This window comes from Jaculus jaculus, chromosome 2 (assembly GCF_020740685.1).
Source record: "Jaculus jaculus isolate mJacJac1 chromosome 2, mJacJac1.mat.Y.cur, whole genome shotgun sequence".
NCBI classification, from domain to species: Eukaryota; Metazoa; Chordata; class Mammalia; order Rodentia; family Dipodidae; genus Jaculus; species Jaculus jaculus.
In genome coordinates, this window is record NC_059103.1 from 111,535,955 (window position 1) to 111,563,217 (window position 27,263).

The following is a 27,263-nucleotide window of genomic DNA, read 5'->3' on the forward strand; positions in this document are numbered from 1 at the left end:
CAAGCAAGTTCCTTAACTGCTAAGCTCATCTGTCCAGGCCCTCCTCCATATTCTTAACTGACCACTTCTCAGTTTTCCCTCAGGGATCTGTACCCCACCCAGCAATATCTTGCATACACTGTTGATAACTAACAGCACCCAGGCCAGCCCGAGTCAGTTGAACTATAGCTCACAGGTCCCTTGAAACAGACTTGGAACCTGCAAAACAGAGGTTATTAGCCAAGACACTATTGACATCTGGAGCCAGAAAACACTAGAAGGGCAGTCCTGTGCACTGTAGGACGTTAGCATCTCTGGCCCCTATCTTATATAATGGTAACATAGCACTTAGAGTGACAGCTCAAATTTCTCCATACATTGCCAAATACCTTCCCAGGAAGGAGTGGGGGTGGCATTTCTTCCCCTGGTTATACCCACTGCTATGAAAATGAGACATTTTCCCCAAAGCCACAATAGTGCATGCAGGAAATCATTCCCAACAGCTACATTGATGGCTGGTACCTCTGAGAACAAATGTCATCTCTAAACCTTGGTTCTCTCATCTCCAACACGGAGATGATAATGACAATGGGGAGCTACTGTGAGAATTAAGGGAATGAATATAAACTTATGATTGAGCTCAGTGCCTAGCACACAGGAAACGTTCAATAGCTGATCTGTGCAAATGTTTAGTTTACATTTCCACAGACAAGCACAGGGTTAGCTCAAGTGCTGAGCAAAGGATGAAGGCTTGACTTTCCCCACGCCCACTCTCTGTGCAGGGCTCCATCCCATCCTCTTCCTCCCTAGGAGAGAACCTGAAACAGAGCACAGGACTATGGTTCCAGAGCTGACAGCTTCCGGAACAGGACAGCAGGCACAAAGGGAAAGGAGGGGTCCAGACTGACAAACACATAATTTCTTGGGGGGCGTGCACTTTATATTAAAAGGGAAAGGGTAGAAAGTTATCAGTATCTTTCTAACATCAGTTTCTTCTGCAGAAGCAGGATCCTGAGGGTGGGTGAGAGCTGGAATCCTATGGATACTCTGACTGCAAGCAACACTCCTCAGAAGAAGCACCTCTTCCTTCCTCACAGTACCCAGGGGCAGGTGGCGGGTTCAGGACACCTTCCTAGCAGCCAAAATGGGGAAACATTCCATTCACCAGGACTTCACTCAAGAGAAGTTCTCACAAACCACTTTCCCTGCTCTTGGCTCCCCTTTCCCATTTCCCCAGCCCTTTCACAGCAGACTGAAACCCCAGCCACATCCTGTTTCCCCCGTCCTTCCTCTGCTCTACCCGTAAACCAACAAGCACTGGCCATGTGGCCAAGTGTATGAAGGTTGAAGATGTGTCAAAGCCTAGACTAGATTATCAGCCGTCATTTGCTGGCTGCATGACCTTGGTCAAATTAATATCCCTGCAAGCTTCTCAGTTTCTTTATCTGTAACAGGGTGATAATCTCTTTCTTGTATATTAAATAATACCAAATGTGCAAAGGTTTTGGCTCAGGATATTAATAGAACACCCAATAAATGAATGCCTAATGAGCAGCTGCTCTTGCTAAGAGGTCAAAACTATACGTAACACCTGACTGTAAACTGCCCACGTTCATCATTACAAATAACTGCCAAAATTGATTTTCCCCAAATGTCTTCAAATTAAAACCTAAAAAAAAAAATCTGTTATACTACTCCTCCCTGCCCCCAACTAAAGAAAAAACGTAACATAAATATAGAACCAATTGTTTAAGGATAGTTTTTACACCTTGTGTCACCAACTCCCATTTTCTATTATTGTCCCAAATGTCTTACTTTTTGGCACAAGGTTAAGAATCCCTGGACTCTAGCCTTGGGCCTATCCTCCTATCACATGACTTTTCTTTTTTTCTTGCCTCTGTAAAATATTCCCTGGGACCCAAACACATTTTGAGAAGAAAAGTCCAAACCATATTAAAAACCTTTTTTTTAATTTCTAAAAGCTATTCAAATAACTACTCACTCTGACCAGCTCAACTATGAAAATACTGTAAGTTGTTTAATTAAAACAAAAAATTTTCCCTGAAGTAAATGAATAATTTTCAGTGGCTTTTTCTGTCTTTATGCTGAAGCAAATTTTTAAAGAAAGTCTATAAAATATAAATATTATAATATGATTCTGATATGGTAATTTAGAGGATTTCAATGTCATCTCATTTTTTTTTCTGTTTAAGAGAGACAGAGGAAAGAGAATTGGTGCTTCAGGGCCTCAGCTACTACAAGTAAATTCTACACTTGCACCACCTAGTGGGCATGTGCAACCTTGCGCTTGCCTCACCTTTGTACAATTGGCTAAGGTGGGATCTGGAGAGTGGAACATGAGTCCTTAGACTTTACAGGCAAGTGCCTCAATCACTAACTTATCACTCCAGCCCATCATTTTATTCTTTAGGCTAGGCTTGAACTTGTGATCCTCTGCCTCAACCTCCCAAATGCTGGGTGCCCAGCTCCTTGGTCAATCTTTACCTGAAAAAAAAATAATCAAGGAGATAAAATAAATTTCCACCTGCTGAGTTTAAATTAAAAATCCTAAATTAAAATGGGTGAACCTGGAACAGATCATCCTCAGTGAACTTACCCAATCACCAAAAAAAAAAAAAAAAAATCGCCACATAGTCTCACTCATCTACAGCACATAACCTGAATCTACCCAAGATACCTTACATACCCAGCAAGCATCTCATGGACTAGACACTAGGATGGATGGGGAGGGCGGGGAGGGCATCGAAAGGGTGGGAAACACTAATCTAGACCCAAACGGCAATGGTACCATAAAATTCTACTTCCTAAAAGGCAGACCAAATGGTTGAACCTTACCAGGCCCTTATAGGAAACACCTGAACCACAAGACACTGGAGAGAGTAGGATCAATATAACCTAAATCTTCTACGTCTTCCCTCCCTCCCTCTCCCTCTTCCTCTCTCTCTCTCTTTCTCCTCCTTAACTCTTGTACATTAGTTATATTCTTCCTCATTTTCTTAGTGGGCACTGACCTGTGACTCCCAGTACCAGCATGGGGCTATCATCCACAATGAGCTTTTGATCAGAGAAACCTACAAGGTTTCCTAAAAGAATGACAGATTTCTGTCAGAGTACTTGATGACCCACCAAAGGTCAGTGGTAAGACCCTATTGCTGAAGACACCATATGTAGCTGACACGTAAAATGGAATGACATGGCTGGAAGCCAGGAGAGAGTCAGTCCCCAGACAGTCAGCATATCTAGTGCCAGAAGGTGCTACATGGGTGACTGGGGAAAATGACCAAGATCTGTCCAAGCACTCATGGTCTAACCTACTTAGCAACAAATAACTGGTTGTGATGCCCACACAAGTGCAATAGTGGCACACAGCCATGGTGGGGAACCAACTGCTCTTGATTTGGCTAACTGATCCCCTCAGTGGTACAAAATCCATAGCTGGAGCTGGAAAACATGTCAGAATCATATCCAAATATAAGCTCAATCTCCAATATCAAGCTACCATCAATCATGGGCTACAAGAGGGCCTACACCTATCAAACTCTCTATAAAAAAAAAAAAAAAGTAAGGGTTATTTCATTCGTCCAGGAGCTAACTTACTGTCCGTTGGAGAATCTGCTTCTCTTTTTCAGATAGATGCAGATCCTAAGGAGAGAGCTACCCCATCATACCTCAAAAGGGCCCCGGCTGAAACTAAGGAAAATTAGCTAAACAAGCAAGGGTGCTATTTTCCTGATGAACCAGATACCAGCACAAGGGGGAAGGAGACCACAGAGAAAAATCAACTCCTACCAAATCAGAGAGCCAGAGCCCCAAAGGCCCCCAACACCTCATCACTGAAGCAGACCAAATATGAACCCAACATGGCTAAGGGAAATTTTGCAGAAGAGGGGGCGGAAAGAATGTCAGAGCCACATGTTAGGTCAGGATATGCAGAGACATTTTTCGTACCAGTAACTGTGGGCTAACCCCACAATGCACGACCCATTTACATCAACAAGGAGGGACCAATGGGGAGGGGTTAGGTCAGGGATGAGCCCAATAATGGTACCAAACTGCCTGTATTTGCTGAATAGAAAACTAATAAAAAAAAATGTATATAAATAAAAAATAAAAAAGAAAGGAGTGCATACTAGGAAGTTAAAAAAAATTATAAGTTATTTCACTGTATGTATGATACCAAGTTACCCTAGTGTCGTAATTCTGGTCCAACGCTAATATGTGTATGCGTATGTGTGTGTGTAAAAACATCCTAGAAGTCCTCGTGTATTAGGGTTTTGTGGGCTACGCTACTTCATCTTCAACTATAAATAACTATGAATGAATAAATTATTCAGTATGCTTTCCACCCCCACTACCCTTAAGAGACTCCAACATTTATGACAGCTACAGAACATGCTAATATCTCTGTAATAACAGTGGCTCCCAGCACAATATATAACACAGCATCAGGTTGATATGAACAGGCTACTTTGGCCCTTTAAAAATATATTTATTTGTTTATTCTGTGTTTGTATATATGCACGTATGCATACAATTGGTGTGTGTGTGAAAAGAGAATAACTCTGGGATCAGTCTGTGTTCCACCTTGTTTGAGGCAGGGTCTCTCACTGTTTATTGTTTTTATGACCTTCCAGGCAATTCTGTCTCCTCCTCCTAGTTGGCTGTAGGTGCACAGGATTTATTTACAGAGCACACTTCTTCCAGCTTCTACATAGGTCCCTGGATTTAAACTCAAGTACTCAGTTATGTATGTATGATCCACTGGGCCATCTCCCCACCCATCATTTTGGCCTTTTAAAAATGTATTTTAGGGCTGGAGAAATGGCTTAGGAGTTAAGCCTAAGGACCTCAGTTAGAGGCTCAATTTCCCAGGACCCACATAAGACAGATGCACAAAGTGGCACATGTATCTGGAATTCGTTTGCAGTGGCAAGAGGCCCTGGTTCGCCCATTCTCTCTCTGCCTCTTTCTCTTTGTCTGTTGCTCTCAAATAAATAAATAAATAAATATAAATAAATAATAATACTAAAATAAAATTAAAATGTACTTTTAGAGCCAGGCATGGTGGACTATGCCTTAAATCCAAACACTAAGGAGACAGAGGTAGGAGGATCACTATGAGTTCAAGGCTATCTTGAGACTACATAGTGAATACCAAGTCAGCCTGGGCTAGAGTAAGACCCTATCTCAAAAAAACAAAAATAAATAAGTAATTGTATTTTAGCTGGGCATGGTGAGGCAGAGGTACAGAGCTACAGAGTGAGTTCCAGGTCAGCATGAGCTAGAGTGAGACCCTACCTCAAAAGAAAGAAAGAAAGAAGAAAGAAAGAAAGAAGGAAGGAAGGAAGGAAGGAAGGAAGGAAGGAAGGAAGGAAGGAAGGAAGGAAAAAAACACCAACATTATTATTATGTGTGTGTGTGTGTGTGCGCGCGCGTATGTGTGCACGTGCGCATGCATGAGTGTATTTCTAGTATGGCATATATATGCATAAAATATGTGGAAGATTTATCTCTGCCTTTTCAAAGCTAAAACATAGTGACAAACCCCAAAAGCACCAACAGTCTGAAATAAGCTCAAAAGCTGGGCATGGTAGTGCACACCTTTAATCCTGGCCATGAGTTTGAGGCCACCCTGAGACTATATAGTGAATTTCAGGTCAGCTTAGGCTAGAGCAAGACCTTACCTTGAAAAACAATAATAATAATAATAATAATAATAATAATAATAATAATAAAAATCTTAAAGTATGCTCGGCATACACTTAGCATGAATGAAGCCCTACATTCACTCCTCAATACCACCAAAAAAACAAAACTAGACAGAGGAAGCTCAATCTGTTTCCCTACACACTGACTCCACTCAATTATCAAAACAAGTAAAGAATGATGCAACCATGTGAAAACACTTATCATGTAAAGAAAAAGCAGAAAGAACAAAAAGAAAATGTTTGGGCAAATTATTCAGATTAAAAAAGATAGTGCTTTCTCATTGTTAACTACAAAACAATTCTTAGTGCTTACTAAGCTATAAAAGGGGGTAGGGGTAAAGGACGTCAAGCTACTGTCATGGCAGAACTGAATGAAAAGTCTCCTATACAGTGAGGTGAACCCACAGCAAAGATACAACTATAAAAGCTCCCTGCCTAAGCTCAGCTATGAATCGCAGGGAGCGTTTGACCCAGCTATTAGTGTTCTTAGCAATACTTTCACTGATGACAAGAGCAAAGGGACGTTTTACTGCTTTCTGGTGAAAGTGAGGCAAACAGGACTTTCCAAATGTCTCCATGATACATCAATGGAAGCTGCTGAGTGATTCACGGGTCCTTGGCACTCCAACTTAGTCTTTTCCATTTCATGAAAACTTACAAAGAGCATGGTAATCCTGTTTTAAACTTTAATATTCTGAAAAACAGGATGAGGTTTTCCAAATTTGTGAGGAAGTCATCCTATTAAAAGGCCACAAGTTTTCTGACAAAACACAGTCAAGTTCATGTGGAAAAATACACACAAGAAAATCACTATAGAAATTCTCAAAGTATGTTTCAGAAAAGAATATCGAGAGAAAGAAAGGAGATCAGTTCTGTCACATACCAAAGCATACTAACTACAGAGCAACACAGGTGTCTATGACGGCACTTTTTAAAATTTCTATTTATTTACCTGTGTACGTGTCTGCATGCACTAGGGCCTCTTGCTGCTGCAAACAAATACCACGTACCTGCACCACTTTTTGCAGCTTACGTGTGTGGCTCGGGAATTGATTTTGGGCCAGAAAGTTTTACAACCAAATGCCTTGTACCATTGAGCTATCTTCCAAGCCCCTCGATGAAGATTCTTGAATAAATGGAACAGAATGAGCACTTTGAGGATAGGAAAGAAGGAAGATTTATGGAACTGTCCCTCCTTAAATCAAAATAAAGACTTAAGATACATACCTTTCAAAAAGATCATCTATACTAAGAGATATCTTCAGAAAGATGATTAGCTAATACCAGCAAAGGAGACAACTTAAGACGATATAAACTTTAAAATTAAAAGTTAAGCCAGGCTTGATGGCCCACACTTTTAATCCCAGCCCAGGGAGACAAAGATAGGAGGATGGCTGTGAGTTCAAGGCCAGCCTGAGACTACATAATGAATTCCAAGTCAGCCTGGGCTAGAGCAAGATCCCACCTCATAAAGCCAAAGATATGAACCGGGCATAGTAATGCCTGGTTTAACCCCCTAGCACTGAGGGTGCTGAGGCAGGAGGATGGCAAGTTCAAAGCCAGCTTAGGCTACATAGTGAAGAGGAAGAATAACTGTTATGAATATCTATGCAAATTCATTTTTCAATGCCTATAAAGCAAAAGTACCATAAGACACTAAGGAAAATAAACCCACTAACTATGTGAGACTTTAATTGATCTCTCAATTCAAGGCAGATTAAATGGACAGGAATTTAAATATAAAGCTAGGCATAATGTACAAACATACCTTTAACTCTAGTGTCTGAGAAGGAGGGAAAAAATGATTAAAAAAAAAAACAAAAAACATACCAGGGCTGGGGAGATGGCTCAGCACTTGCTTGCGAAGCCCAACAGCCCCAGGTTCGATTTTCCAGTACTCATGTAAAACCAGATATACAAAGTGACTCAAGCATATGGAGTTTGTTTGCATTGGCAAGAGGTCCTGGCACACCCATTTTCTTTCTCCCTCTGCTTCTTACCCCTCTTTCTCTGCTTGCAAGTAAATGACAAAATAGCTTTAAGACATACCATATATGACACAAAAGGCTCACAACTGCAGGCATTCACTTGAATATGTAACTGTACAGCAGGGACAAGGGATCAAGTGCTGGGTCCATGAAGCCACAGCACACTGTCTCCTCAGACAAGAGCCTACAGCTCCTACACAAGTTTCTTATGACCACATCTTTTCAAGAAGCCACTGAATCTCTTGAGAAAAAAAATATACCTGTTTCTGTTTCTAAATGTATTAACATCCCTTCCACTCTTTTTTTTTTTTAATTATTTTTAGTTGTTTATTTGACGGAGAAAGAGGGAGAGAGAGGGAATGGGCACACCAGGACCTCCAGCCACTACAAACTCCAGACGCACACACCCCCTTGTGCATCTGGCTAACATGGGTCCTGGGGAATCAAACCTGGGTCCTTTGGCTTTGCAGGCAAATGCCTTAACCACTAAGCCATCCCTCCTGCCTCCGCTTCCACTCTTTAATGAGAAGCTCATGTGTGGACACTGACTAACTTAACATATGTAAGTTAACTAAGGTGGCAAGATCTGCTTGGGTGGAGGGGGAGCACCTTTGCCCCACTTCCCATGAACAGACCTTCACATGGACTAGAAGCCTTTGTACTTAGTAGCCAAATGAACTGCCTTTGGTGTCACTTCCTGGGGCCTGTGAACTCTGGCTAGGACTTCTGTAATTCTACTATTTCCCTTATCTGATGACTCCGAATTATGAAAACTATTCCTCCAAATTTCTTTTCAAAACTTGTTAAACATGTTTGTATTTTTGTAGCAGTTAAACCTCTATCTTAATAATTCAAGTTATATTGCTGTGGTATTCATTTTGCCTTCAAAACAAATAATGTGTCAACTTATAGCTCCACACATGCTGTAACAATGGCTGACCTTTGTGAACAGCAAAGCATCCATCAACACTTGATAGGAACTATTACTAAATATATGCCGTTACTGAATGCAAGCTAGCCACATGCACAAAGCGCTCAGACTGATATAATCCTTCAGCAGGTAAATTCAAACTCAGGCAGTACATTCCACTAACGTGCCATCGGCCTCAGCACTGAAGGACCCTGGCAAGACTGGGGACACAGAGGTGGAGGTGATGGCCTATCTGGGCTCCTTGCTCTTCCAGCACATCACAGCTAAGACAACAATGGCTTCCACTTCCGTCTTCCTAATTATATAGGCTATGAAAAGGATCCTGAGATGTTTTGTATTTGACTATTAGAAAGTATGTTTTAATTTCTATAAGGCCACAACTCATTTTACTTGCAGAAAATTTTCTATTGTGTTTCTCAAACTGGTTTTATTTTTGTGTTACTGGGAATTGAACCCAAGGCTTCACTGTGTATGCCAAACATAAATCCTAGCACTGGACACACATCCTTCAAGTAACAGAAATCTAAATACATAATTACGTAACTATAAGTCCTTCATTTGAGCCGGGTATGGTGGCACACACCCTTAATCCCGGCACTGGGGAGGTAAAGGTAGGAGGACTGACATGGGTTCAAGGCCACCCTAAGACTACAGAGTGAATTCCAGGTCAGTCTGGGCTACAGTGAGATCCTCCCTCAAAGAAAAAAAAAGGGGGGGGGATGGAACATGACTTTGCAATTAAGGCCTGCAAAGCCTATGAACCCAGGTTCAATTCTCCAGTACCAACATAACCCAGATGAGCAAGGTGATGCCTGTGTCTGGACAGCGTTTGCAGTGCCTAGATGCCCTGGCACACCCACTCTCTCCCGCTCTCTGTCAAATAAATATTTTCTTTAAAATATCAACAAAATGAGAGTCTGGAGAGATGTCTAAATGGCTAAGGCACTTGCCTACAAAGCCTAACAATCCAGGTTTGATTCCCCAGTACCCATATAAAGCCAGATACACAAAGTGGCGCATGAGTCTAGAATGTGCAGTGGTGGAGGCTTTAGCTCGCCCATTGTGTCTTTCTTCTATCTCTGTTTGCAAATAAATACAATATTATTTAAAGAGAACACAGGTGAGAAGCCCTAAATTCAATCCCCCTTGCAGGCATGGAAAGGAAAAATGCCAACACTTTAATCCTGAAATTCACCAATTCTCCCTCTCTAACCCACCCCTCCTTCATAAAGAAATAAAAATGCTTTTCTAAACAGAAGACGCCTTTAATCCCAGCACTTGGAAGGTAAGAGACAGAAGGACTACTGTGAGTTCAAGGCCAGCCTGAGGCTACATAGTGAAGTCTAGGTGAGCCTGGGCTACAGTGAAACCCTACCTCAAAAAAACAAAAATGAAACCAGAGGATGATATTGGGAACTCATCTTTTTGAACAATGTTTTTAGTAGCTAAAAGATACCACCTAAGAAAGGCCCTGTAGCTTAGAGCTGCATAAGGTAAACAGTTTATCATGAGACTAAACCAACTTCTGCAAAACTGGATAGGAAAACATTTTCCTAGTACTGTACAAAATGCAGAGAAGTGGTTAATTTTAAAGCACTTTCCACAAATAATCTCCAGAGTAAATCAGATACACCTGCATTTTAAAATGAGCAAACGGGAAGGGGACACAACTTAATAAGCTATCCAGACACGGTACCCAGGGTGGAGGTCACGTGGTGATCTCAGGTCTGTAGTGGCCACAAAAACATATGCGGCAAATCAAAATGTAATTACACTGCACAGCACTGTTTGAGTTGTGCCCCATATTTTATCGACTGCTTGGCTTTTGACAGGGCAGTTTCCTGAAGGAAAGTTCCAAGAATTGAAAAGTTACAACACCCACATACCAGAATGTTTCCTGAATTTTGTTACAGGAAGTGCCATCTGCTGTAGTTTTAACATTGACTTCCCAGTAGGGGCCTTATTTAAAATTTCTTCCTGAACATCATTTGTTCAACAACAGTGATCCTAGGCATTGCTTTTGTGTTCAGAAGGGCACAGCTTTCTTTTCAGCTCACCGTGTGGACATAATTCACCACCAGTTCACAGCTGTAGGTCTTCCCTGAGCACAGCAAGGGCACCTGCTGTGCATGGAATAGACCCAGGGGCTTGGGACGGAGCCCCAAGGCACAGGAAAGGGTAAACTATGCATTCAGGCCCTTGGGAAGCAGCAATTCCTGGAAAGTGCAGCATGGTCAAGCTGTTTGTCTTCTCCATACCCTTCCTTTAAGTGTCATTTATAAACATCAGAACATCTGGCATTTCAACATTTCAGTCAAGGAAAATATGAACCTAAACTGATGTTACCCACACTCTGCTAGCTGTTAGTCTGCTTTGACGAGAGAATCTGTGGGTACTTAACTATGTATTAAATAAAAATTTAACTGTGTTGCTTGACACAGGTTACAAGATTTTTCCCTCCCTCTCATGCAAAGCATTTCACAAAGCTGCAACGTGGCCCCCTGGCCTCAGAGCCAGCAGGGTTCTGTCCAGGATCCAGCCTGGACCTAACCAGCCTGGGACTACAGAGTAGTTTCTGTTCAGCCTAGCCTAGACTGAGACCCTACCTCAAACAATCCCCTTCCCCCCTCCCCCCAATGTTTTCCCTTTGTTTGCTTCAGTTCCTCAGAAAAAGATAATGTCACTAGTGAGACTTCTTAAGGCAGGGATCTGGTGTCAGATTTAAAGTATTAAGAATTTGACAGCCTTCTAAGCTGATTCAATTAAAAAGAAAGCCAATCAAGAAATACAAGAAAACAGACCTTCGGCAAAGAACAGGGCTCCTGGTATACCTAGTCTTGGGGCCTTGAACATCTGCTTAAGCTTTAACTCACAGGATAGATAGGAAGGGAAAGTTTGCACAGGGGAGGAGTCTCCAAGTTGATCACTACCAGACACAGAAGGCCAGCACTTGACTTGGTTTTTCTTACTTTTGTCCCTCCTCCCTCTACCCCTGTATTAGACCCAATTGATATTCTGAATTTAAATTTTCAACTGTTAAGACTTACATTTGAGCAAGACACTATACAGTCTGCCTCTGTATTACTATTGTGAGCAAATGAATGCATGCTTCATCTTTAACAAAGTGAATTACAATAAATTAAGGCACAACTAGAACCCCTACTTCAGACATCTCCAACTTTTCTTCGCATAATAAAAAGGAGTACAAAAAAAATCAGGGGATGGAGAGATGGCTTAGCGATTAAGTGCTTGCCTGTGAAGCCTAAGGACCCCAGTTCGAGGCTTGATTCCCCAGGACCCACATTAGCCAGATGCACAAGGGGACGTACACATCTGGAGTTCCTTTGCAGTGGCAGGAAGCCCTGGAGTGCCCATTCATTCCCTCCCTCCCTCTATCCCTCCGTCTCTTTCTCTTTCTCTCTCTCCCTCTCTGCCACTTTCTCTGTCTGTAGCTCGCAAATAAATAAATAAAATAAACAAAAAAAATTTTTTAATCGGTAAGGTATTCTCATAGCATAATAGCATATCAATAAAATGTAACTGAGCCCAAACAAAGAAATATTCCTGTTCACTATATGTTTGCAGTTCTGAACCAACAAACACGTACAGGTACAAACTGTACTTGCACACTTTTTCACATACAGAATCTGAATGCATTTACTTCCCAGTATTGGAAAACAAACGAAATGAAGAGGTTTGCTATCAGAAAAGGGGTGTGTGTGTGTGTGTGTGTGTGTGTGTGTGTGTGTGTGTAAGCAGTCTGTACATTTCAAATATCAATTAAGTTCCTCTTTCCCACAGCTAGTAGGCAATACCTAGGCTTGTATGGTCAAGACAAACATGACAGGACACCTCAGAGCCATGATTAAGATCCGTTTTTCATTCTTAAATATATTTGAATTTAAATGTAATTATAAGGCAGAATTTACTGAATCTCATTTTGAAGACTCTAGGTCCATCCAGCTAGGGACAGCCATCTCATGCTACAGCACAGATCCACCTACATCTAAGTGATCATTTCCATTAATTTTGCCAAACAACATTGGCACAAACTGGCTGACTTGAGGGGAAAATGACTCAGGGCTCCTTCAGTTTCGTCATGGAAGAAGCGCTAGACTGTGAGTCAGGAAGCTCGGCTGGGCCATGGATACGCAGGAAGGCATGGTGCCTCTTCTGTCAGAGGCTTTGTGTGGACTGGTGTCAGGAGAAACGAGAACATTCACAGGGTCAAAAGACTGCATCCATCACTGCCCTCTAGTCCTTCAAGTACACTTTGCAAAGTAGTGGTATTTTTCTCCTATTTAATCAGGGCTGCTTTGCATTCAGTACTGCCCAGGTAATCAGTAGCTACAACTCAGAAGCGGGAGGCAAAGGGTGGGGCGAAACTGGTTCAGCACTGGTTTAAGAGCAGCTCATTTTGCAGCAAGAAGCTTTTCCCTGCCAGAATCAAGGGAGCCACTAAAGACCAGCTAGAGTAATCTAGGGAACAATCTGACTTTTTGCTACTTTAGTGATTGTTTCAAAGCTTCATTATCATTAATTTGAGACAAAAATCAAAAGGAAAAACTGTGGGAGAGCAGACTAGACCCAATTTCCTTTTGCAGTTTGTCTGGAAGATGGCTCCTCTGAGACTGAACACACACACCAAAAGCAAGTTCAACTCCCTCATTCCATCCAGACACCCTTCCTTCCAGGGTGGGCATATGCCATGGGGGTGAGGGGTTCAGAGTATACCAGTGTTTTTAAATTTTAATACCTCATTTTTATTATTATTAGAGAGAGGGGGAAGGGAGAATGGGCATGCCAGGGCCACTAAGCCACTACAAACGAACTCCAGACACATGAGCCACCACGTGCATCTAGCTTACCTGGGTTCTGGGGAACTGAACCTAAGTCCTTAGGCTTCGCAGGCAGCTGTCTTAATTGCTAATCCATCTCTCCAGCCCTTTATTTTAATTTTATTTTTGGTTTGTTTTAAGGCATAGTCTGACTCTAGTCCAGGCCAACCTGGAACTTACTCAATAGCCCAGGCTTGCCCCATGATCATCCTACCTCTACGTTTCAAGGGCTGTGATTACAGGAATGAGTCGTCAGTGGTGGTTTTGTTTACTGTTGTCATCATTGTTTTAAAACTGTCTAACACCTAACAGTAGTGAAGGTAAATACATACTCCTCTCCAAAATTTAAGAACTGACTCAAAGAGGGTGTTGGGGAAACAGGAGACACATGCAAAAGTGTCCTGTTTATTTCATCACACAATTACGCCTCAGCATAAAGCAAACTAATCCACACATTTAATCCCAGCACTCTAGGGGCTGAGGATCGCTGCGAGTACCAGGCCAGCCTGAGACTACACAGTGAATTCTAGGTCAGCCTGGGCTAGAGTGAGACCCTACCTCGGAAAAAAAAGAAAGCAAGCAAGCAGGTTTATCACAGTTATCTCCAGAAGCGTATTCCCCGTGTGTTGTGCTTACAGGTTCCAAAGAAGGCTCGTGCCGGGAGCTGAGACAGCACAGGCCCTGCTGCAGCTCATGTGACGCGTCTAAGTTGCCGTTCTCCTTTCCCAACCCGCACTGAAGAAACCAAATGCTAACTGCTTTTGAAATACCAACCAAAAAACCCTCATTTTTGAAAGTTAAACAATTCACATTATAGTCCACAAATGCCTTCTATTGCAAAAGAAAAAAAAAACACAAATGCAAAACAGAAATAATTTCCTACTTTTAGGATTGGAGGAGATAAAATATGTTAACTTCCATTTTAAAATCATTCACAAGCTAAGAAATACTTAGTCTCCCCCATCATTCAAAGTTTATCCAGGGGGCTGAAGATATGGCTTAGCAGTTGCCTACAAAACCAAAGGACCCAGGTTCAACTCTCTAAGACCCATATAAGACAGATGCACAAGGTGGCGCGTGCGTCTGGAGGTCTTTTAAAGTGGCTAGAGGCCCTGACATACCCATTCTCTTTCTCTCTCAAATAATTAATTTAAAAATAATTTAAGTTTATCCAGGGAACACTAGAAGCAGCAGCAGCTTACCTCATGAAGCCACCGAACAGCCCACTCACAGGAAAAAAAAAATTAGCCTGTAACATGTACCAATATCAAATCAGGAAGGACAATTCCTTATGGCGTGCTCATTAGAGGAAACAGCCAAGGGTGTGCTCCAGTATTCACTTTCACTGCTGCAATATTTTCAACTAAGTTCCCATCTATGAATTACTTCAGTGAACAATGAAGGTACTGTGGGAAACACTGAGTATGAGTCCCTAAGTCCAATGAGCCTGACAGTCCAAATTAATCGTCTCAAGAGCAAACAAATACTCTATATGACCCATGGTTGTGGCTTCGGTGCACAAGATTATACATCACAAGGAATGTTAAGGAATGTTTTAGTTTTTCTTAGCATTATTCACAGAAACTTGGCCTAGCTTTAGGATTTCCCTTGAAATCCAAAAATACCTTGAATCTTTTCCACATATTCTCTCTTTAGATCTAAGATTATCTGCTCTCCCACCCAACAGAATGTCTGCAGAAGCTTGGACCCCATTCAAGGTATAACTGAAGGGGTGCACTTACAACATGATATATACTCCCTGCAGGCAGGCTAAGAAAACAACACACATAGTGGCCTTGTGGTTTTGCTTCTAGTTCCAGGGCGTGTGGGGAGGCCAGGCAGAGCACCAGAGACAACGCAGAGCCCCCTCTTTTAATCACTAGCACGCACAACCACCGTGCTGACAGCTCACACCGCGACAATGAGCGGCAACGGGGGCCGAGAGCGCGCTGTGTGCTCCACACTGAGGTTCGCAGCTCTACACTCAGATCTCAACTCTGCCTCAGAAGCAGTGTGTCAGTCAGGAAATGCTGCAGAGCCTTTCTGGAGTTCCACCTGTGTGACCTCAGGCAACAAACACCCTGCCTGGTCCTCAGTTTCCTTAACTATCAAAGGTGGATAATAAAAACACTTATCTATTAGCTGACCCAGAAGAGTAATCCAATTACAGCAGCTTAATGCTCTGTCTGGCACTCACAGTATCCAACTTACCTTTTTATCTCATTTGACTTTTATCATTAGTTTAAGGGCTCAAGCATTGGACTGAATTGAACCTGGGTTCAAATCCCCATGTTACATTACTACTTATTTCACAGATCAAAAGTAATAGTATAATACTGTGTTTTTCTTTATGACTTATCCAAACAAGATAAAGCAGTCTCTTAACTCCATTAGTAAGTGGGAAATGGTAAGAGATTATTTTTACATCACTGGCAATAACTGTAATGACATTATGAAAATCAATGTGTGGTTTCTATTTGTGGTAACATCTCAAGTACTGGACCTATAGAGTTTTGGGTCTATATTCCTACTAAAATAAGTATTACTTTTCAGTTAAGAGCCTAGCAAAAGTAAGGATGTAACTTCTGTTTCTCATCCAAGTTCTCCTATTCTTTGCTTGGCTACTCCTGGGTCCTTTCTTAGAACAATCTATAAAATGGAGGCTGAGGATAAACCCCCAACTTGAGAGGATTAAATATAAAAACCAGATAGGCCCAGGCGTGGTGGGGCACGCCTTTAATCCCAGGCAGAGGTGGGAGGTTTGCCTTGAGTTCGAGGCCACCCTGAGACTAAATAGTGAATTCCAGGTCAGCCTGGGCTGGAGAGAGAGACTGTCTCTACCTCAAAACACACACACACACACACACAGATAGCACTCAGAGGGTTCTGTTTTGGAGACTTCCCCTGCTTCCTAAAAAGTTCTATCTTAGGACAGTATTACAAGCAGTATCTGCTCAAGACTTCAACATTTCCTGTCGACTGCCCTGTGATCTGGGTCTTCAGACCTATCATTACCGTAACTCAGCCTTCCGAAACATCCCCTCCCCAAAATCACTGTCCTACATCAACCACTATTTTGAAGCGCCTTCCCGGTATTGTACATACGTGCAGACACACTTTCTCGCAAAAGTTTAAACGAACGTATGCATGACTCCTCGGTTTCGCTTGGTGCCGACCGCTGTCACGGCTCAGATGAAATCCCACTGAGCCCGACCCTAACCATCACGGTTCACGACAGCAGCCCACGACAGCAGCCCACGCGGGCTCCGGTGACAGCGCCGGCGGCTCCTTCCCTGCCTCCCCCTGCCCCGCGCACTGCGGGCTTTGCCGACTCAGCAGCCACTCGGCTGCCCTTAGTTAATGTGGGTCGTGCATTCTGGCAGTCCAAGCCTCTCGGTCACAAGGCACACTCCAATCTCTCCCTCTCGCCAATTCTACTTCCCATTAATCAGCACCCCCTCCAAAATCCCGCGGTAGACCCAGTGAGCCGTGGGGGAGAGCCAAAGGGAAGGGTGCACAAAGAGCGCACAGGAAAATTTAGGCGCAGGCAGACAAGTGCAATCAACTCAATTTCCAGGAAGGAAAAAAAGAAGAAGAACAGTTATTTTGGCGGAAGAGGGCTCTTTGACTCGAATCTAACTTTTTTTTTTTTCAAGTCGCTGCTTCTCCCGCTGTGCGCAGCTCCTTCTGCTCCGTTCCCCAAAGTCTTCTGGGGTGACATTGGACGACGAAGCCGCCGGCCCCGTCCCAGCGCCCCCGCACGGCGGAGTCTCACCTCGGGTGGGCTGCCATGGCTCCGCTCGCTGCCCGCTCGCTGGCTCACAGCGCGGGGCGTCCGGCGCCCATGGGCGCCTCCAGCGCGGGCCGCCCGCCCGCCCGCCCGCTGCGCTCTCGGAGCCGCAGGCGGGGACGCAGCAGCCTGCGACACCCGAGGTGCGGAGACTACCTGCCCCAGCCCGGCGTCCCGAGCAGCCCCCGCCCCGCCCCGCCCCGCCCCGCCCCCAAGTGCATTGGCTCGCGCTAATCCTGATGGACATCCGGGCACTGAGGCCGGCGGCCAGCCACCCTTCGCACCAGCCCTCCGGATCCGGGGAGAGGATCCTGATCAGGGGGCCCGGGGCTGGCCGGAGCCCCAAAAGAGGAGCAGTGGATACCCCAAGTTTCAGGGGAGCTGGACTCGCCCCGGGCTCCGTCCCAGGGGCCGCCCGGCCCGCAGTACCCCCCATTGGGAGAGTTCTGGTGGTACGGCCCGCCTCCTTAAAAGGACAGGGCGCTGGGCCGGGGCGGGGCGGAGCCGAGGGCTCGGTGCAAACAGCGGCCGCCGGAACGCGCAGCTCAAGAGGAGAGGGAGCACCGCAGCTAACCCACGATCACACCTCTCATCGCTCCCGGCCTTGCCAATCAGGAAGCAAGCGGCACCACGAACACACGCTCCTCTCGAACACACGCTCGTCTCGCTGTGCTTTCAGTTTTGAATTCATGACACAAACGTTTACAAAGCCACTTCCCTCTGGGGACAACATGCAGCTGACACAAAACAAATCACGTTATGTGAGTCCCTGAGTAATTAAAGGACTGTGTAAAGACAAAAACAAAAGTATGCAAAAACCACAATCCATGCGTAAACACCAAAATCGCTTCCTACTAGAGGACCAGGAAAGGCATTTAGGCCATGCCTAAAACCAAGCAGTTAGAAACTGTTGTGGGCAGTGACATGATGATGGACATGATGCTCTGGCAACACTTCCATGATTTCTGAATGGGTACCTAAACCTAAACTCACGACAGTATTTATTACCCATGTCTCACAATCCACTAAGAAGTGCAATGCACACATATTAAGTAAGGTCTGGCCCTAAAACTACAATGCTACACCTCAAAGTGACTGGAGTCCCTAAGCCTTTCCAGAAGTCAGGACTATGTTTAAAAGATCACAAGGGCAATGCTTGTCTTTCACTGGTGCTTTCGTTAGCACTGATCACGCAGAGGCACCTACCTGCAGAGAACTGCTGACACCATAGCACTAATAAGGCTGGGGCAGCCAATGAGCCCAAGAGCCTCGCAGTCCTCACCACAGCACACCGCATCCGAGTGTTTTAAAAAGCCAGCTTCCTTTACGAGTGCCCATAATGAAGCCAAAAGTCAGCTGTCACTTCCATTAAACTGCGACTCTGCCCGCCAAGCGCTCTGCTGGACCCGGAAGTGCGGTGGCTGTCCTTGTGTAACGGAGCTGCAAGCTCAACTAGCTGTTTTTTCACGGGTGACCATATTCACTTGAAGGAAATCTCTTTTCACAGAATGTGGCTATTCCCACTTGGGTATCTGGCAGAAATGGTCTTTAAAATGAACAAAGTGTTACCTCAAGAAAAACAGCTGACAGTATTTATTGCTAATAATAAAAACTGAGCCACCTGCAACTGTACCTGACAGTTTCCCAATATTTTAAAAGTTTTCCTGACAGACCACAATGGCGGTGATGTGATTTTAGAAGACCTGCATAAACCAACAGATTACAAATGACCAGCGCAGGAAGGTATAAAATCATGCTCCAGTAGGTGAAAGAGCCACTGAAGTGTAAGACAAAGGGATTGCAATCTCTGGTTTGTGCAACTGAGGTATTAAAGAAGGCATGAAAATCTCTCTTCCCTGGGGTGCAGCACCCACACCCCATAATTCACCTACTCAGGAGGCTGGCATGGACTACATATTGAGAGCCTACATCAAAAACAGATGAAGTTGGGGCTAAGAAGATGGCTCGGCAGTTAGAAGTGCTTGCTCCACAAGCCTGCTGGCTGGAGTTCAAATCCCCAGCACCCACATAAGGCTGGATTCAAAGTGGCAAATGCTAATCCCATCTTAAAGCGCAGGCAACAGGAGGCAGAGCCAGTGGAATCCTGAGGTTTGATGGCCAGCTAGACTGGCCTGCCCAGCAGTGCAGCAAGTGAGCCCCCGACTCAAACAGGCTGGAAGAACACCGCTCAAGGCTGTCCTCTGATCTTCATATACGTGCCAGCATTCACGCACGCACACAAGCACATACACACACACACACACACACACACACACACAGAAATAAGCATTCCCTTTGTATATATCAGATGATATGTATGATTTATTTGCAAGCACTAAACCATTTTATAAGAACATCAAAATAAAAGTAATAGTTCATAATATCACTCATATTACTTACTCAAAATTTCCATTTGCCACAGACTAGAAATTTATCGCTAATATTAAAATTACTTCTTTTTTTCAGGCTAGGGCCTTGGCTCAGTGGTAGAGCTTGCCTAGTACACACAATACCATAGGTCTGTTCCCCAGCACCACAATAAATAAATGATAAGATAGATTTTTAAAAAAAAGCTGAGGAAATGGCTTAGCAGTTAGTGTTTCCTTGCAAAGTATGACAGCCCCTGGCAAAGCTTTCTTGCAGCAGCAAAAGGCCATGGTACACTCATTCTTTTTCTATCAAATAAATAAAAATATTTTAAATAAATAATAATTTAATAAATAATAAGATTACCTTATTCTCTCTAGAGTGGTAGTTGTTCTGATACAATTTAAATATGAGACGAGAAAATGAAAAACAATAGAGCAAATATTTACTCATAAAGAAAGGGAATACAGCTGGGTGTGGTGGCTCATATCTTTAATCCTACTACTCTAGAAGCTGAGGTAGGAGGATCATCATGAGCTTTAAGCCAGCCTGCACTGCAAAGTACGTTCCAGGTCAGCCTAAGCTAGAGAGAGACCCTCTGCCTCAATAGAACAAGGAAGAAGAGAAGAGGAAAAGAGACTCGAGATATTGCTCAGCAGTTAAAGGTGCTTGCTTGTAAAGCCTGCTGTTCTGGGTTAAATTTCTCAGCCCCTCAGGTAAAGCTGGTCAGTCATTTATTTGCAGTGACAAGAGGTCCTGCTGCACATGCAAATAAAAAGAAAGTAGGAAGGGAAAGTAGAAATAAACATAAAATCACAATTATCTTGAGATTCCCTGAACTCTTCTAAGTGGTTTGCAGGATGTAAATTAGGGTAACTTGAACCAGAAGTAGGATTATACTAGATTTGTAAAAGAACTGAAAATGCTAGAAGAAGTACAGGAGAAATTTTCCTCCAGTCGGAGCCTAGCTAGGAGCTAGGCCTGAGTGGTGGCAGACGGATCATGCAAGGTCGAGGGCAGCCTGGTCTACATCACAAGTTTCAGCCCAGCCATGGCTACACATGAGACCCTGTCTACCTCTCTCTCCTCCCCACCCTATCCCCAAAACAGAAACAATCCTCACAGCTGTCTTACTTGTCAAGCAGTGAAGAATTCTAGTGAAAGTAATGGAACGAATGATACTTGGTATACTGGGACATCACCCATGCAACAAAGAAACAACTTCCCAGGACGGGAAGCACACACGGATCAGCAGGGTATTTCCTGAAGGCGCTAATCCCACAGGGCCAGGGACAGAATTCACTTACACATGTTAGGCAAGCTGTCTACTGCTAAGCTACAGCCACAACTGAATGGAATACATCTTCAATATAATCACAAGTGTGAACTCAGTCCTGTTTGTCTAAGAATCAAACAGACCAGTCCTTGGGAAGCAAAGATAGGAGGTCAGGAGTAGTTCAAGGTCATCTTGGCTTTAGCCAGTTGAAGGGGCCTGAACTACCGGAGACCCCTGTCTCATAAGAAAGAAAACAGAGGGCTGGAGAGATGACTTAGCGGTTAAGCGCTTGCCTGTGAAGCCTAAGGACCCAGGTTCGAGGCTTGGTTCCCCAGGTCCCACGTTAGCCAGATGCACAAGGGGGCGCACGCATCTGGAGTTCGTTTGCAGAGGCTGGAAGCCCTGGCACGCCCATTCTCTCTCTCCCCCTCTATCTGTCTTTCTCTCTGTGTCTGTCGCTCTCAAATAAATAAAATTAAAAAAAAATTTAAAAAAAAAAAGAAAGAAAACAGAAATGAATAAAAACAGAATAACTGTTGAAGTGCCCCAATGCTTATTTGTAAAGCATATGTAGAGATTATTTTATATGCATATTTAAGACATTTCACCAAGCCCCAGTGATCTTCCCATCTCTGCCCCACTCAGTAAGTTCTATGTCAGCCTGGGCTAGAGTGAGACCCTACCGGAATAAAAATAAATAAATAAATAAATGAAAACATTTAATTAGAAAATAACTTAGGTTACTTGGAGGTAACCAAACTGCACAGGAGCAGAGGGTTTTAAGTAAATTTATTTCCAGGTCCTATATTTCCAAATGGTTCCCACTCCCATGCCACCCCCAAAATGCCTCCTTTCTTACTACTGACAGGATTCACTCAGACTCACTTGCCTCTCTCCACAAGCAAAGGAAGGGCAGTCCTCTAATGCATCCCACATCAGTCATTTTAAATGGCACTTGGTTCCAGGCAAGAACCTGCAACCCAGAGGGAGGGAGCAGTTCTTCAGAGGGAGGAATAGTCTCAGTACTCGAGCTCATATAAAACATTTTAGGGGCTGGAGAGATGGCATAGTGGTTAAGGTACTTGCCTGCAAAGCCAAAAGACCTAGGTTCCATTCCCCAGGACACACATAAGTCACATGCACAAGATGGTGCATGGGTCTGGAGTTCATTTGCAGTGGCCAGAGGCCCTGGCACATACATATGTCTATATGTCTGACACTTTGTCTCTCTCAAATAAATAAATAAAAATGAGAAATTTTTTAAAATCTTAGGCTGGGCTTAGTACATACCTGTAATCCCAGCAGTTGAGAGGCAGAGGTAGGAGAACTGCCATGAGTTTGAGGCCACCCTGAGATGACAGAATGAATTCCAGGTCAGGCTGGGCTGTAACAAGACCCTACCTCAAAAACCAAAAACTAAATAAATAATAAATAATGAAACATCTTAGCAAGTAGATCCTCCTTCTAAGCATCCAGGTTAACAAGGCTGTATCAAGCCAGCATCCACTCCTTGCTCCAGCCAACCACACAGGAGCATATAAAATGAGGACAGCCATAGGAAGCCAGATTTCCTCTGTCAAATAAACCTCACAGAGACTTGACAATGAGGACTTGTAAATTGTTAGCCTTTCCAGGAGGAACTCAAACAGAAATGATAGGCTTTGGGCTAGAGAGATGGCTCAGCAAAGCCTGATGGCCTGGGTTTGATTCCCCAGTACCCACATAAAGTGACATGCAAAATGATGCACGCATCCGGAGTTTGCTTGCATTGGCAAAAGATCCTGGCACATCTATTCTCTCATGCTCTACTTCTCTCTCTCTCTCTCTCTCTCTCTCTCTCAAATAAATACATAAATAAATATTTTTTAAAGTGATAGGCGGCTGGGGGTGGTGGCACAAGTGATCCCAGCACTCAGGAGGCAGAGGTACAGGACGATTGTCATGAATTTGAGATCAGCCTGGGCTAGAGTGAGACCCTGCCTTAAGAAACCAAAATAATAATAATGATAGGCTTTATTTTGTTTAAATTTTTAACATTTTGAGACAGGGTCTCATGTAGTACAGGCTGGGCCTTGTGTAGCTATGCGACCTTGAACTTCTGATCCCCTCCTGTCTCTACTTCCTAAATACTGGAATAGCAGGCAAAGGCTACCACGTTGTTTGAGCTTGTGCTGAGGATCCAGTCCAGGGCCTATGCATGTAAGGCCGGCACAGAATCCTCAGCTCTCAAACATAAATGTTTAGAAACCACTATTCAACATCACCACTTTCTTCACAAATGTCACCTTCTTTAATTCTAGCCTACACTTTTCAATATCTTCTGTTTGCATTGATAAAATATCCAGGTTTAAATAAATTTTCATAATCAAAAAAAGAAATCCCAGTTTATCCCTTCCAACATCTGTGCCCATCCACGTGAGTCACTTCTCCATTCCCTCACCAACATACACACACAAGCATTTTCTTCAAGTTTTTATTAACAACATCCACAATTATAAAACATATCCCATGGTAATTCACTCCCTCCCCCCAGTATCCCCTTTGAAACTTCATTCTCCATCATATCCCCTCCTCATCTCAATCAGTCTCTCTTTTATTTTGATGTCATGATCTTTTCCTCCTATTTTGATGGTCTTGTGTAGGTAGTGTCAGGCACTGGGAGGTACACATGCATTAAAAAAAAAACAAAAACTGGGGTTTTAGTTTCTGAGGCTTTTCTTTGTGGGGGGTCTAGGTTGGTTCTGATCCCAGAATTTTCAACCTCCCCAATGCTGGGATTACAGGTGTGTGCCACCATGCCTAGTTTAAAATAAATTTGACTTTAGATCTCTAGAAAGGTTGCTAAGGACACCATATAACCCCTTGGGTAGTTTTCCCAGTGTTCGTATCTTATATTACTGTATGTCAAAACTGAGAAATCAGGCTGGAGAGATGGCTTAGCAGTTAAGGTGTTTGCCCAACATGAGTCAGATGCACAAGGAGGCACATGTGTCTGGAGTTCGTTTGCAGTGGCTGGAGGCCCTGGCGTGCCCATTCTCTCTCCATTGCTCGCTCGCTCGCTCTCTCTCTCTCTCTCTCTCTCTCTCTCTCTCTCTCTCTCTCAAATAAATAAATAAAACTAAAGTTAAAAGAAAAACTTAAAAAAAAATAAAAACTGTGAAATCTGAGCCAGGCATGGTGGTGCACAGTCCTAAATCCCAGCACTTAGGAGACAGAGGTAGGACTGATGTGAGTTCAAGGCCACCCTGCGACTACATAGTGAATTTCAGGTCAGCCTGAGCTACAGCGAAACCCTACCTCAAAAAAAAAACAAAAACTGGGAAATCAACATTGGCATAGATATTCATGTGAGCTCAAGGACAAATTTTATTTTGATTTTACAAGCTTTCCCATTAATGTTATCTTTCTGCTCCTGGGTCCAACAGTGTCACATACTGCATTGTCTGTAAAAGTTTCTCAGTCCTCCCTTATTTCTTTTCTTTTTTGTTTTGTTTTTCGAGGTAGGATCTTCCAGGCTGACACAGAATACACACTCAGTAGTCTCAGGGCCTTGAACTCACAGTGATCCTCTTACCTCTGCCTCCCAAGTACTGGGATCAAAAGCATGTGCCACCTCGCCCGGCCAGTCCTTCCTTATTGCTCATGACCTTGAATGTTCTGAGGAATTCTGACTGGATGTCGGTAGATATATCTCTCTTGGTCAGTGTCTTCCCTCCTTCTAGGGAGCGTGGCAGTCATCAAATCTTTCTGTATGAGATTTCTGTAACTATTTATTCAGTGACCCATTCGTGTCAGTCTGACCCTAGGGGTATTTGCATTGAATTGAGTTAGAATCCAATACTACATGATCTATTTTTTGTTACAAAGGATCCATCCTTGGCTATGAGCAGCTCTTACAGACTGGCCCCCTGTCCCTTTGCCATGCCACATCCTTTTCAGCTTTACTTTTTTCTGTCTACTATAAAATGATCTCTAACTTAGCTCCCATTTTCTCTATCTTAGTCCGAGAGCCAGCTCTTTTATTAAAAAACCCATCTCATCTCTTGAAAGCTACCATCTAGTCTCTTCCTGTATATGGGCCAAGAGACCCTCGTTCCTGACATGGCACCAGTGTCATCTTCAAGCGCTCTTTGCAGACTTTGATGCCCCTGCTCGAATTTCTGTGAGTTTTCTGACCTGACAATCCCTTCTACTCACATGTCCAGGTCCTAGGATCAAATGCTACCACGGTCAAACTGTACAAGTCACCATGGGTCTCCTCTTCTCTAAATACTTCTGTCTTGTGCATCATTGGTGACTCCAGCCTACAGAACACTCTCTCCACAGTGTCAAGTCCACTCTTTCCAACTACCTCAAACACTTCCCAAGGTATTAAAAGGACACTTGGGAGCTTGTTCGAAATGATGCTCAATGTGCCGCACACAGGGATAGGTGAGATACAGATCGGCTGGCCCTAGCAGCATGTAAGGTGTGCAAAGGACAGTCTCCTCAAAGCAGAAGTCAGGACAACATTGCAACCAAGGAAGGGACCAGAAAGAACCTGGGAAGGGGGATTTCATCACTTCCACCCTTGGGACCTCTGCAGGAGGCAAAATTGAAAGGGTGTTTCCCACTAGCAGATCATAAGTTCCTATCACATCACATGTTCTTTCTCTCCCTCCCTCTCTCCTTCCCTCTCTCTTTCTCTCTGCTTGCAAATAAGTAAAACACTCCCTTCACTGCAGGTAAGGTCTCACTTTTAGCTCAGGCTGGCCTCAAACTCACAGTGATCCTCTTACCTCTGCCTCACAATTGGCCTCACAGACTGCCATGCTTATCTCTTAAAATAGTCTCCCAACCTTACTATCATTCTATCAGTTCAGATCCTTCCTCTAACACCCACACTTCATGATGAGATCATTTTTCTTGCCACCTTTTCCCTCAGTTGGTTTTCAACATTACTACCCAAACAGAGGAAGTATTTTATAAGCCAGATGATACTCACTTAATCCCCCCTACGGCGGGGGCGCGGGGTGGGGGGCTCACACATTCTCAGCTGCATCCCTGGGAGGGGTGGACTTCTTAACGCCCTTCCTTCCCAATGTGATCCGTCTTCAGCTTCATTCCTATTCCACTCAAGGTGCCAATGTCTTTTGTTGATATGCCCATGCCCCTCTTCTCTAGATGGAGGCCTCCAACACAGCCTAACCAGATGCCCCATCATAGCTTCACCTCCACTCTCTACCTACCATAAGCTCCCAGCCAGCATACATCATGAAGATGATGGGATAAGGAAACTTGGTCCTTCGAGTAAAGGACAGCTGAGATGGCCCCAAGAACAGAAAACAGTGAAGAACTCCACCGGGGCTTCAGATGGGGGGATTTTCTCCTGTATACAGGTTCTTAAAGGTAAGCTCAGGTGGGTGCAAGCTATTTGGACTCAGTTTCTGACTGGTTCCACATGGGAATGAGAATCAGTGAACCATTTTCAGCATTTCAAAGAAGACCAATAAGAGCTAGAGAAATGGCTTAGTTGTTAAGGCACTTGCCTGAAAATCCAAAGGACCCAAGTTCAATTCTCCAGAACCCACATAAGCCAGATGCACAAGGTGTTGCATGTGTCTGGAGTTCATTTGCAGCAGCTGATGGGCCTGGCATGCCCATTATCTCCCTCCCTCCCTCCCCCCATCTGCCTCCCTGCTTCTTTCTCTCTCAAATAAATAAACAAATTAATTAAATTAAATATTTTTATAAAAGAGGGTTAGGGAGATGGTGTAGCAGTTAATGCATCTGCCTGCAAAGCCAAAGGACCCAGGTTCAATTCCCAGGGCCCACGTTAGCCAGACGCACAAGGGGGCACATGCATCTGGAATTCATTTATAGTGGCTGGAGGGCCTGGTGCACCCATTCTCTCTCTCTCTCTCTCTGTGTGTGTGTGTGTGTGTGTGTGTGTGTGTGTCAAATACATAAATTAATTAAAATAAAATAAAATAAATTAAAATAAGATGAAGCCGGGTGTGGTGGCACACACCTTTAATCCCAACACTCGGGAGGCAAAGGTAGGAGGATCGCCGTGAGTTTGAAGCCAGCCTGAAACTACACAGTGAATTCCAGGTCAGCCTGAGCTACAGAGAGGCCCTATGTTCACAAACTAAAAAAAAGAAAAAGAAGAAAGGAAAAGGAAAACAAAGATGTCGACAAGGACCACCAATGGAAAACACGTTTGCTGCTTTGAAGAATCTACTTTGGGCCTTACTGGAGCTTCGGGGCACTACCACTGAGAGGAAATCGATGTGGATGCCTGACTGGCAATATTATGATATGTAATTCATCAAAAGCAAGTGAACAAATGCTTATTTAAATATTAGCAAATTCTTAGTAAAGGA

At 43.8% G+C, this 27,263-nt stretch overlaps 1 protein-coding gene across 3 annotated transcripts in view; it reads right to left on the reverse strand.

Annotated features, from left to right (window-relative positions):
• The window catches only part of Aff1 (AF4/FMR2 family member 1), a 214,019-nt gene that overhangs the window by 122,058 nt on the left and 64,698 nt on the right, over nucleotides 1-27,263 (reverse strand). The window contains exon 1 of one of the 3 annotated variants that reach the window (XM_045143708.1): nucleotides 17,241-17,316. The exons of the other annotated variants lie outside the window; for them this stretch is intronic. Coding sequence (XP_044999643.1) covers nucleotides 17,241-17,257 — 17 coding nt within the window. The 5' untranslated portion in view covers nucleotides 17,258-17,316. Of the gene's footprint in view, nucleotides 1-17,240; nucleotides 17,317-27,263 lie in introns of those variants that run through there. 3 annotated transcript variants of the gene reach the window in all.